General features: G+C 47.6%; 5 protein-coding genes across 5 annotated transcripts; 2 read left to right on the forward strand and 3 right to left on the reverse strand.

Annotated features, from left to right (window-relative positions):
* Window positions 1-113: 113 nt before the first annotated feature.
* N7529_004392 (putative MFS transporter) lies at window positions 114-1,663 on the reverse strand (the record flags this gene model as incomplete). Its single annotated transcript, XM_057239919.1, has 4 exons — window positions 114-503; window positions 552-693; window positions 744-1,217; window positions 1,272-1,663. The coding sequence occupies 4 exons, from the start codon at window positions 1,661-1,663 to the stop codon at window positions 114-116; spliced, it is 1,398 nt and encodes a 465-aa protein (XP_057099214.1).
* A 234-nt stretch (window positions 1,664-1,897) lies between these two features.
* Window positions 1,898-3,701, reverse strand: N7529_004393 (cytochrome P450; the record flags this gene model as incomplete). Its single annotated transcript, XM_057239920.1, has 3 exons — window positions 1,898-2,607; window positions 2,680-3,516; window positions 3,569-3,701. The coding sequence occupies 3 exons, from the start codon at window positions 3,699-3,701 to the stop codon at window positions 1,898-1,900; spliced, it is 1,680 nt and encodes a 559-aa protein (XP_057099215.1).
* Window positions 3,702-4,465: 764 nt separating this feature from the next.
* N7529_004394 (putative cytochrome b5 reductase) lies at window positions 4,466-5,945 on the forward strand (the record flags this gene model as incomplete). The annotated part of the gene is made up of 2 exons (XM_057239921.1): window positions 4,466-4,595; window positions 4,651-5,945. The coding sequence occupies 2 exons, from the start codon at window positions 4,466-4,468 to the stop codon at window positions 5,943-5,945; spliced, it is 1,425 nt and encodes a 474-aa protein (XP_057099216.1).
* A 2,697-nt stretch (window positions 5,946-8,642) lies between these two features.
* On the reverse strand, window positions 8,643-9,254 carry N7529_004395 (uncharacterized protein; the record flags this gene model as incomplete). The annotated part of the gene is made up of 1 exon (XM_057239922.1): window positions 8,643-9,254. The coding sequence occupies one exon, from the start codon at window positions 9,252-9,254 to the stop codon at window positions 8,643-8,645; it is 612 nt and encodes a 203-aa protein (XP_057099217.1).
* An 867-nt stretch (window positions 9,255-10,121) lies between these two features.
* N7529_004396 (tRNA (guanine26-N2)-dimethyltransferase) lies at window positions 10,122-12,263 on the forward strand (the record flags this gene model as incomplete). Its single annotated transcript, XM_057239923.1, has 1 exon — window positions 10,122-12,263. One exon carries the CDS (start codon window positions 10,122-10,124, stop codon window positions 12,261-12,263), a length of 2,142 nt encoding a protein of 713 aa, XP_057099218.1.
* Between the last annotated feature and the right edge of the window lie 302 nt (window positions 12,264-12,565).

A 12,565-nucleotide genomic window follows, 5' to 3' on the forward strand; every position in this document is an offset into this window, starting at 1 on the left:
TGGCTCAAGATAATTAAAATTTGGGTAACGATATTATTAAAATTCTAGTGTATGCTATTGAGATTCAATATATCGTCGTTGCAAAAAGACCTAGGGTGACTAAGCCAAGCAATCTAACTTGTCTCTTCGTCCACTTCTTGTGCTGTTTGCTTGCGACGGGCAGCCTCGTTGCCAGCGAAGCTGAAGAGCATGCCGAGATCATACACCACCTTCAAGCATCCAGCAATAATGAAAGAGACACCGAAATGGCCATTGCGAGACAAGATACCGGTAAGTAAAGGTCCCATGCTCTGAGAGGTAGTCTTAACAACGTTGACCGCTCCCATAATAGCAGTGCGCTTGTCAGCCGGTAGAGCGGCGGCGAGGAATGCGGATCGAGGTGCCACATCCATGTTCTGAGAACAAGCGCGCAAGACCAAAAACGTGAGTGCCAAGGGAAGGGTAGATGGGACTGAGATCAGTGCCAGGCAGATGGCCGAGGGCAAGTGTGTGAACACCATAGTCTATATTGAGAATTAGATGTTGTAATTACATGAGCGGAATATTTTTACCTTAACGTTGCCAATGCGCTTGGCGAGAGACGAGGCGATCAACATAGATGCTGCAGAGATCAGGTTGGTGGTAAAGAAGATAGTGCCGAGTTGACCCTCCGGTAGGTTGAACTTGCCCTTAAAGAAGTATGTCATCCAGGACCTAGAAGGAATTAGTATGTTTTTAAACGTCAAGCGTTAGGAAATACTCACAGAGAGGCCAATCCGGAGGCAAATGAATCCACACCGAACAAGATGAAGAGACGAATAACGAGCGACCACAGATCCTTCTCGATCGATGGGAATATGCTCTTCTTCGTCGGAGCGGGCTCGCCCTCCTGTGCAGTGGGGTCTGCCAGCAGTGGCCGAGTTTCCGAGCTCTGCTCCTGCTGCTGCTCCTGCTCCTCCTGAACCTCCACCTTGCTGCTCAGACCCAATGTGAAGAGAAGTTTGACGACGCCGACGCCAGCATAGACGAAGAAAATGATGCGACACGCAGGAATGAACGGCCATCCGTGAATTGACTCCAAGGAGTTGATGATCCACCCGCAAACTAGCATACCCAGAGCCGAGCCAGCAGTTCCAATCAAGGAATACCAGGCAAAGACATCACTTAACAATTCATGCGAGGTGAGGTGAGCGAGAGTGGATTCTTCCACGGCGCGGAATGGACCGATCTCATTTCCACTAGAAAGAATCAGATAAGATCATGGCAAAAAACAGCATCGCTCTCAAACATACCTGGGACTAATAACACCAAAGACAGCCGCAGCCAACAAAACCCAGTAATTTTCAAAAAAGGCGAAAATCACTCCGCTACCGGCCATCATGATAGATCCGAGCGATAACACCGCTTTGCGGCCCATCCTATCAGCAAACAGAGTTAGGAAGAAGCTGATTACCACGTCTCCGACCAATGTCAGAGTCATGAATAAACCGATGCGATCGTCAGAAATCCCCATGGCCGACAGGTAAGAAGCTAGAATCAGGGTCGACCCCCCATATGCGAAAAGTCGCACGAAGCGCTGGGCGCAGAGAAGCTTCACGTCCAATGAGGACTGCCACATGGTAATTAAACCCAGTTCTTCAAGAACATGGCCAATATAACGTGCCGGTCGTGATTGTTCTGACATGTTTGGGGAGTTGGAACGGAGAAAAGTTGAAAAAGTAACGCACTTCCGAGCTCGGGGGGTTCTTTGCTAAGCTTTGTTGCCTAGGTACTTTTCGGATCATCGTAAGGCTGAATACATCGTCTTAAGGCTGAACACATTTTTTTTCTTCACTCTCTCTTTTGCTTCAATTAAGTTATATACACAAGGAATCTTCTTCTTCTTCTTTTTCTTCTTCTTCTTCTTCTCCTTTTCTTCTCACAATTGTGCTCTCTCTTCAACAAATTCAGTTTTAGGAGGCCACTTCACGCGTCTCTCCGCCCGCACATAGAAATTAGTCGGACGGATCAATTGAAACATAGGATCATAATCGACAGGTCCATCATTCTCCTTGGTGAATTTATACCGGAACAACAATTTGGGCAAGAAAACCTTGACCTCTTGTAATGCGAAGTTGAACCCAATGCACATACGCGGACCAGCAGCGAAAGGCATATACGCGTTCTTGTGTCGATTCTTGACTTCTGCCGTGTCCCAACGATCCGGGTCAAATCGTGCTGGGTTACTCCATACTGCCGGGTTGTTGTGGACATGATGAAGGGCTGGAATGACGATTGAGTCTTCCGGGAGCTTGTATCCACCTGGTAGGATCATGTCAACCTTGGCTGTGCGGGCGGGCTGGTAGGAGGGGTTGTGTCGACGTTGGGTCTCTTTGATAAATTTATCGAGGAAGGTGAGGCGGTCGGTAAGGTCGGCGGTTAGAGGGGTGTCGGCAGTGATGTCGTTGTCAATGAGCTCTTGAAGGAGTCTCTCCTGCATACCGGGATAGTTGACCATCGAGTATAGAAGCCATGATAGCAATGAGCTAGTGGTGGTGAATCCGGCTCCGGTGGCTACTACTAATGCCTGCATCAAACTTGTCTTGGGTAGCTTCTCGCCTTTGTTATCGGTGGCACGAATGATATAGTCTAATGATGGGTTAGCTCAAGCTTTCTTGTTTAAATCCCAATCTGGATTTGAACTAGAACTGGTCCACTTACCAATCATATTAGAGGCCTGCAAGGCGGCATCCTGCAGGGGAAGGTCTTCAACACCACCACGAGAAGCATTCTCAATGGATTCATTAACCATCTCGATAATACGGTAGCGAGCATCCCGCAAACGCTTTGGGTCACCAAAGGGCAATTTGGCATACCAATCACCGCGAGCAGTCACCTTCTTGTTCAACTCCAATGACTCGGCGATCCGGTAAACAAGTTCATGAGGCGGCGCATCAATGGCAGAGAAGTGCTTGAAATCCATACCAAGAACCAGTTTACCTACGGCCTGTGCACCAAGCTTGAGCATGTACTGGTACACATTCCAAGCCTCACCACGCTCGTCTAGCTCATCGAAGACACTGAATGAATCCTCGACGGTCTCTTGCATTGTGGATGCATAGTGGCGTACGGCTTTGGGTCCAAACGCAGGAGGCAGGAACTTATGTGCTGCGCGCCATTCGGGGGTGTCGGTGTCACCCAAGAACACACCGGCCTCTTGGTTCTTAATTGGGTGCAGGGGATGGCCCTCGCTGATGCGCTTGGTAAAAAAGTCAGACTCGGCGAAGACAATGGCCGATAGCTCGGGGTCATTCGTTTGATACACTGTCCGACCCATATTGGTGGTTTGAATGATAGGACCATATTGATCAAACAGACGCTGGTGGTTTCCAAGGTGATCAGGGTAGACCTCGAAGAAGTTTCCCACAAATGGCAATCCCTTGGGACCGGGGATTTCCCGTACTGCCTTTCCGTCTATCGAGATAGCGATGGGGTCTTCATTGGCGAGAACCTCCGAGGTAGTGGAAAATGTTGCATTCTCTGACTGGAAGCCAATTCCTGATGAACTATGTGAGTAACTATCCACAGAGTACATATATCAACAACTTACCATTCGGCTCAACAATGGCAAATTGACCAGCAAGTAAAAGCTGAAGTCCTGAATAGTCGACTGTGGACTCGATATCAATGGTTCGAGCTGAGGTGATAGCTTCACCCAGCAAATAGAATTGTTTAGCAACCATTTTGTAAGAGAACTCTGATGGTTCCTTTTTCTTTTATTATTTTTTCTTCTTTTTCCTCTATGTTGAAGGGCCCGCTGTATATTTATAACAGGACCAAGTACAATTATTGTATAGTAAAACAATAATGGTATGAGCCATTTGAAACTGCATATTCCACTCCACTTCCTTCATTATCCAAGTACAAAGTGCGTAATTGCTCATAAGTTAGCAATAGTACTGAGTATGCATAGTATATCTTTTTGCCTCGGTACTTTCGATGTTTTGGACTCGGGTTCCACTATATAAAAAAACTAATCTCTCTCTAACAGGATAAGATCGTCAAGACCCCCAGTTGCCCTTGTATCGGAACAATTTGATTTGTGTATAACAATCAAGCCCCCCAAAAAAGTACAACTGCACGGCAAAATCGGGAAGACGTTCTATCGGACTCACACCGTATGTGGCATTTCGGCATCGGTCCAGATGTGCCGGCTCTCAGATATCGGCCCCACGGCCAATTTAGTCAATTTTAGCTTCTTCTTGTTCTTGTTGTTGTTCTTGTTCTTCTTCTTTTTTTGCTTCGATGCCGAGGTAAAACCGTAAGTGTACTCCGTACCTTGCGGTATTATGAATCCTTAGTTGCTTGTAGGTTGGCTGTTGTGGGTTTTTGTTTTATGTACATATATTCATATATTTAATATCAGATATCTCTCTATTCTATTAAATTCAACACGCCGTCCTTTTTATTTTTATTTTTATAAAGTCAACGTTTTCTTCTAAACATAATGTCTATCCCAGAAACAAAAGAGCTGAAGGCCGAGTGGAAGGTCGAGACTGTGTTGCCAGAGTATACATTGAAGGATGTTGCAAGACATAACACCAAGGGTGACACTTGGATGGTGATCCATGGACAAGGTATGACTAACAAGCAGAAAACAAAAGAAGAACCACAAAGCTAACCTTGCAACAGTCTTCGATCTCACAGAATACCTCCAAGATCACCCTGGAGGTGCAGAGGCTCTCGTCGAAGTGGCTGGCACTGATGCCACAGTAGCCTACGAGGATGTTGGCCACTCAGAAGATGCCCGTGAGATCATGCAACCATTCCTGGTGGGGACGTTGAAAGATGCCCAGCAGTTTGTGCGACCCAAGGCGGTGCGTGTCGTTTCGCAAAAGGCCCCTGAAGAGGCTGGCTCCTCTTTCGCCATCAAAACCGTCGCCTGTGCTCTGGGTGGCTTGATCCCCGTCTTCTACATCTTCAACCGTACCAATTACCTCACAAATGGCTTGGGAGCTGTCTCCCAATTGATCCCTTCTCAATTGAAGAGCCTAAGGTTGCCTCATGGGGGCTTCATCAACGGCTTCCTGGCCGCCTCTGCCATCTCCACAGTCGTTGGAGTAATGGTAGCTCGCCAGGCAGGGAAATTCACCAAGATCGACTCTGGATTTATACGCTATCCCCCCCATATGAAAGCCAAGAAGATCATTCGTGTTGATCCCCATCTGGCTCGAGGCTTCCTCGAGCCCCAACAATATCAACGTCTACCCCTAGTCGAAAAGACCGAATTAGCAACCAACGTTTTCCGCTTCGTCTTCGCCCTGCCCACCGCGACAGGTGTATTGGGTCTCCCCATTGGCCAACATGTCGCTATCAGAGCTGAGATTGATGGAACAATTGTCACTCGCTCTTACACCCCTACCTCCAACAACATCGACCGCGGCCGCATCGAGCTCGTTATCAAATGCTACCCAGACGGTCTCCTCAGCGGTAAGTACCTCGCTGGCCTAGCTGTGGGCGACGAGGTCGAATTCCGCGGACCCAAGGGCTCCATGCGTTATACCAAGGGCCTTTGCCGTAAAATCGGAATGGTGGCCGGCGGTACAGGTATCACACCCATGTACCAACTGATCCGGGCAATCTGCGAGAATGATACCGATACCACTGAAGTTAGTCTGATCTATGCGAACCGTAGCGAGTCGGACATTCTCTTGCGCAACGAGCTTGAACGTTTCGCACGTCAATACCCCAAGAACTTCAAGCTCTGGTATTTGCTGGACTCTGCACCAGAGGGCTGGATCTATGGATCAGGATATGTGGATCGCGAGGTTTTGATGGCCAAGCTTCCTGGGCCTTCGCCGGATACCAAGATAATGCTGTGTGGGCCACCAGGGATGGTGAATGCCACTAAGAAGAATCTGGTCGCGATGGGCTTTGAGAAGCCAGGGGTTGTTTCGAGAATGACGGATCAAATCTTTTGCTTCTAGCCTAATATAGTAAAAGCCGAGGTTGATTCTTCTTTTATTCATATTTTGTTGGGATAAGTTAGTGGTTAGTACGGAGTAGTCAGTTCATAGTGGGTACGGAGTAGACGCGGCCCCTTAATCCTCCTCAACGGGGGTTTGGAGAAAAAGGTCTCGGGTTCATTCCGAATAGTTTGATTCCCGAGTGTTTGATTGGCTGTGTTGAACCGAGGTAAAGATCTTGTATATAGAACAATCATCTGTTTCCTCCAAACAAGTGGCCCCACAGACCTTCGGGATCGTCTAATTCCAAGACAAGCTCTTACAGCTATTGACATCACCGGCAGCTCACCGTGGCATTCACACCATACGTATACCTCACTGTGGTGTTCTCACCCAGCGTACACCCAGCCGTGGCATCTACAATGCGCGCCAGCGAATACCACCTGCAATAAGGCCTTGCTACACAAACTAATTGTTCTATTGACCTATTTCTCCACTACCAGCCATAAAGAAGATCACACAGATCGAGGACTCCATCCCAGTGCTGGACAAGCCAGTTGACTGGAAGCACTGGAAGTGCCGCTTTCAGGTTGCCCTCAGGGCCATTGACACTGAATATAGCGGTATTATTCTCGGGCACCACCCCCGAACCAATGCCTTCTTCTGTTTAACCTGGCCCTCACCCCTCTATCGACGGCCTCAAGGAAACCTAGCAAAGATTTTGAAAAAACACCATTTTTTGAAAACTCCAGTGCCACTCTCGCCCTTTCCGATTTCGTGCTTGATCCTAAGATGCGCAATTTTGTCGGAATTGTGAAATCCTTATTGGGGTGCACCCCTGGTTCCCAGCGTCTAAACAGGGCTGATGACTTGTCCGTGGCAAAGCTCTCAACGAGGTGCATTTTTCATCGTCTCATCTAACAATTTTTAGATCGAAGGCTCGGAAAGCGGTCCAGTTGCCACCAGCCAACCACCAAGTTCTCCACAGGCTGCTCTAAACACAGCTTTAGCCGGCGCGAGAGTGAACCCGGCTCGTGTGATATCACGTGAAGGGGACTAAGGACACCTTCCAACCTGTCATTAGCAATAACCACTGTTAACTATCACTTCCTTCCTATCGAAGACTCTCTTTCCCGATACTGTCCGTTTTTCAATCACCCTCGGTTTACTATATTGCTTAATATCCAATACTAAGTCTCTTTTGCAGTCAAGGAACGAAACAGCCCCAAAATATTATCTTGAACGTTTCCCTCCTGTTGAGCACAGTCATAATGTCATCGAGTCAAAAAGGGCCTCCGTTCTCGCCATCCGCTGCTTCTTGTACTGCACCCAAGCTATTTAAGAGCAACTTTTGGCATCGGTATTTGACACTTGGAGCGATCCAAATCCTCAAGCGTATCCGACCTCGAGAAGGGAACGTTCTCATGTTAACGGACGGAATATGCGTCAAGTATGGGCGCCGTGTTCATTTATCTGAAGCATCAGCACTGCGGTTCATATCGCAGCATACATCTATCCCGGTACCAAAAGTTTTATGTGCATTTTATTCGATCCGGGTGGACGTACATCGTGATGGAAAGGATTCGGGGAGATATCATTGGCAGAGGCTGGGTTAATCGAAATGAGGATTCAAAGACGATACTTCTTTCGCATTTAGCTGAGAAAATCCGCGAGACGCGGGAACTTCAGCCGTCAGAAAGCAATACAGTTGCTTTTGTTGATGGCGGATCACTTTTTGACTGTCGTTTTCCGGGCCCTTCCTTGCGCTTCGGCCCCTTTAATAGCATCCAGGACTTCCATCGGCATTTACGCATGGGCATAGAATTTGATTCAAGGATTGGCCCTGAGATCCAGGAACTTATCAAACAGCAAAGCAAGACTTGGCGTTTGGTATTTACACATGGCGACCTTAGCAGTCTCAATATTCTTGTTCGTGGAGATGATATTGTTGGTATCATTGATTGGGAAACTGCTGGTTGGTATCCATCATATTGGGAATACACTTCTGCGCACCAAGTCAACCCACAAAAATCTTTTTGGGTCAATGAGATTGACAGATTCCTACAACCAATGTCTGAAGAGCTGGCGATGGAACAGGTCCGTCAAAAATATTTTGGAGATGTTTAAATATAGGTTCAGTTCGGAGCGAGGAGCATACACTGGGTCACCACCATTTTGAGCTCCGCATCGCACTTGGGAATCTCAGGATAAGTAGTATATTGCTAATTTGTGCAGTACCAATGCGCGCTACTTATGCGTCTGGTGGGTGTTCCGTGAAACAGAGCGGTGCGGATGTGGGTATACGCTGCGGCGGTAGGAAGATTCGACCGAACATGTTGTCTCCCCGCTGTCGTTCTCAGAGGTCAACATGGGTGTTTTGAAGTGCTGATTTATGCGCAGCTTGGGCGCCGATCTAGGTCCGTAAAACTCGAACGTATCCCATTTTCAGAAGATATCAACTAAAGGTACATATGTATGTACATGATCAATTACGTATATATTGTAGGTAGTCTGCTACAACAATACGAGGGCATACATCTAGCCCGCTACTTATTCACGATTGAGATGGGAGTAGGAAGAGACTTTGAGAAATCTTAATATTGAAAGATGATAGTGAAGTCTTACTGAAACTTGTCGCCAGACTTTCTATACGGAATGTATATGGCGGTCTCCCTTGTATCATTATTGCTTTGGTCGTCAAATACCCATCTCAACTCTTTACTCTCTCCAATGGCCGAATGATGAAAGGCATCGGGTTTCCCTTTTGCTTTCTCTTATATCAATTGTAGTCTTCGAGGTCATGTCGGTGGTGAACTTGACAACGGGAGAGAAGCCCTGTCGATGATGTCGCTTCGGATCTTTCGGATCTTTCGGTTCTTTGGGAGGCTCGGGTGCTATAGTCACTGTCTTCTTCTTCTTTGGGCGCTTCGGTACTTCCCCCTCCGGTGTATCTGTAGGCTCTTGGGGTGGTTCTGGTGGTGCCATCTTAACAAATTGGCGTCGACGATGATGTGTGAATCGGGTTCGTGGAGGACGTTGACACCAACAATACAACAGTAACAACAGAAATGCGGTACCCAAAATTGAACCGGCGATCGCACCCTTGGCCCCGCTCGATAGCCCGCCGCTTGTACCTGCAGAATAGCTCCACGCTGGAGTGTCTGCTGTATCAGACGCGACAGCTGTCGCAGAAGGGTCCACCTCAACCCCCGTGAGTGTTACAAAGTTGGATGTTGGCCAGGCTTTGAAATTCCCCAGCGTCACGATGGTCACGTAAGTAGTGTACTGTTCAGTGACTGTCTGGGTTACCTCACGTAAAGCAGGTGCCATTGCCCCGCGACAACTCGAAATAACATGCTGGGGTCGATTTTAAGAAGACCGAACGATTGAAGCGGCGAGGACAGTGGTCATAGTTTGCTCGGTCCCTATGGTATGCATGAACCACGTCAAGTGCCATAGACGGTACGATTGCATCTTCTGACTTGATTATGCAGCTTACGCTGCGAAGTCACCTCGGGTCTAGCACGCCCTGAAAATTTCAAGCTCACAATTGGTGGAATGAGTTGCTCACTTCATCTTGGCGGACGTGTTGGCATCCCCGCATGGATTCAATTGGCAATCAAATCAGTAGTTCGACATGGGACTCCAATTGAATTCCTGCCTAATGAATGACAATCACATTGGGCCACAAAGGAACTTCTAGCTAGTTTCTAGAAATTGCTATAAATGATTCATTTTCTGAGACTATACAAGAAAGAAGGAACGTTGTATATACTCGAAGAAAGAAGAGCTCGAGCTTTGATCGTCGCCAAGGAGTAGGTTAAGAAGTGAAGCTTCAAAGGTTGTAGTACTAGGTACATATATGTACATATATTCATGCATACGTATGTATGCATTAAAATGTACACATGTGTATATATCTACAAAACCTCTCTGATACCGAGATTACCATAATCAGCAATATTACAGTAATCAATACAGATGGTCCGTGCATTGAATCTTTTTCTCGCATTTCAAACTTCAACATCTCTAGTCTCTCTTTGCGACAAGCTCTCAGGCTTTTTTTTCATGAACTCATTGTTATTTTTGAGTAGAGCAATAAGATGCCCTAAAAAAGACTACAACTTCAACCTCCTCCAGCAATTTCCTTTCTCCCCATCCACAATTCATCCTTCGCGATTCATTTCCACCAACACCATGGTAAATCCCACTTCCGACACCCCGCCCAACCTGGTGGAATACAAGGGAGCACAATACCACGTTGTTAAAGAAGGACTAGCGAATATTCTTAATCCTCCTACACAAGAGGCCGCCTCCAAGGGAACCAAGAAAGATCTTAAAGCCGACGATCAAGCTCAGTCCGTGTTCTACAACCCAATCCAACAATTTAATCGTGACCTGAGTGTTTTGGCCATTCGCGCATATGGCGAGCATATCCTCGATTATAAAAAAAAGCAGAAAGCAGATCAAAAATTGAAGAAACAGACTGGCAATGGAGAAAATAAACGGAAGCGCGAGGACGACGAGACCGAAACCCCGAGGCCTGCTCCGAAGGCAAACAACAAGGAAATCCCAGAAACCAATGAGACAACTCCTCTCTATGAGCAGCCTGCCACAACCGTGCAACCATCTACCCATGGCCAACCACCCGCGCCACAATTCACCGTTCTCGATGCTCTGTCTGCAACTGGACTGCGTGCTTTGCGCTATGCCTCGGAGCTACCATTCGTCACAAAGGTCGTAGGAAATGATTTGTCTGAGACGGCCATCAAGTCCATGAAACAAAATATCGAATTCAACAACCTCAAAACTATTCAACCCAATTTGGGAGATGCTCGAGCTTACATGTATGAGAATCCCACCAAGTTCGATGTGATCGATTTGGATCCATACGGGACCGCATCTCCATTCCTGGATGCCGCAGTGCAAGGAGCTAAAGACGGTGGTCTGTTGTGTGTTACTTGCACCGATGCTGGCGTCTGGGCCTCAACTGGCTACTCCGAGAAGGCATTCTCTCTATACGGTGGCATCCCCCTGAAAGGCTTGCACTCTCATGAAAGTGGTCTGCGATTGATTCTGAATTCTCTTGTCATGTCTGCGTCTAAATATGGAATCGCCATTGAACCTTTGCTGTCTCTGTCCATTGATTTCTACGCTCGTGTCTTTGTTCGGGTTCATAGATCCCCTGCGCAGGTCAAGTTCAATTCTGGTAAGACTATGCTTGTCTATAGCTGTGACGCTGGCTGTGGTGCTTGGTCAACACAGTTCATCGGTGCCACCAAAAGCAAATTGGACAAGAAAGGAAACCCGATATTCCACCACGGCATTAACAAGGGACCCTCGGCCAGTCCGCAATGCGAGCACTGTGGCTCCAAGACACATCTTGCAGGCCCCATGTGGGGTGGTCCGCTGCACAACCCTCATTTCATTCAGAAAATCTTGGATATGCTCCCAGGAGCTGATCCTGAAGTATATCAGACCTGCGCTCGTATCGAGGGCATGTTGACAACTGCCCTTGAAGAAGATTTGGACTTGACCTCCGCATCGGAGGCTTCTAACCCCAAACAAACTTCAAAAACAAAGGACACATCCGCAGAGTCCGCGAATGCACCCGCAGAGACAGAAAACCTACAAAATGCCGAATACCCAGCCATAATCCCTCGAATGGACGTCGCCACTCGTGAAAAATACCCATTCTATTTCACTCTCAGCGCTCTCGCAAAAGTCCTCCACACCACCACCATCCCAATCGACGAATTCCGCGGCGCTCTCAGCCATCTCGGATATCGTTCAACCCGCAGCCACACTAAACCAAACACAGTACGCACCGATGCCCCTTGGGCGGTGATTTGGGAGATCATCCGCGAATGGGTCCGTCAAAAGTCCCCCATTAAGGAGTCCTCTCTGAAGCCCGGATCCGCTGGCGCTGTAATCATGGCTAACAGCCGTGATAACCTGCGCAAGCTAGACCACCAAGACCAGAGGCTCTCCCTCCTCAAACAGGATCTGCTGTCCGCCGTCGAGGCCGGTAAAGATATCACCGACTTGGTTACGAAGGTTGAGGCTGCCCTCTATCGCTCTGGATCGCAAGGCTCGGTGCAGCGCATCGCTTCTGCTCAAACTCTTCCCGACGTTGCTCATTCTGAGCCGGTGGATCAGTCGGCGAAGGAGCCTGCTACTTCCCAGGCTTCGAAGCCACCTCATCCCAGTACCCTTGAAGTGGTCTTTGATGGTGATCTTGGTCGTGAGGTTTCTGCCACGCATACTAAAAAGCGACTTGTGCGATACCAGCTTAATCCTCGTGCTAACTGGGGTCCTCTCAGCCGTGCGGGTCGTTAATCTTGGTATTTTCAATTGTACATAATAATTTCTTGATCTACTAGTTCAAATGCATTAGAGCTAGGTGAAGTTGCATAGAACCAATCATCGTCAATTGCAAATAGTCACCTTTTCCCCTTGGTCAATCACATTTAATTCATGATTTCCATGGATAAACTAGTTTCTACACTCCGGATACATTGTTGAGTTGTAGGCAGAGAGTTGACTTGAGTGAGAAAAACGGTATTGAATTGAAAAAAATGAAATAGAATGTCATTACTCCCATTATAAACACAACGAGCCAGGAGACGAAGCCGGCTCGG

This window comes from Penicillium soppii (assembly GCF_028829465.1).
Source record: "Penicillium soppii strain IBT 18220 chromosome Unknown utg000004l, whole genome shotgun sequence".
In the NCBI taxonomy this organism is placed as follows: domain Eukaryota; kingdom Fungi; phylum Ascomycota; class Eurotiomycetes; order Eurotiales; family Aspergillaceae; genus Penicillium; species Penicillium soppii.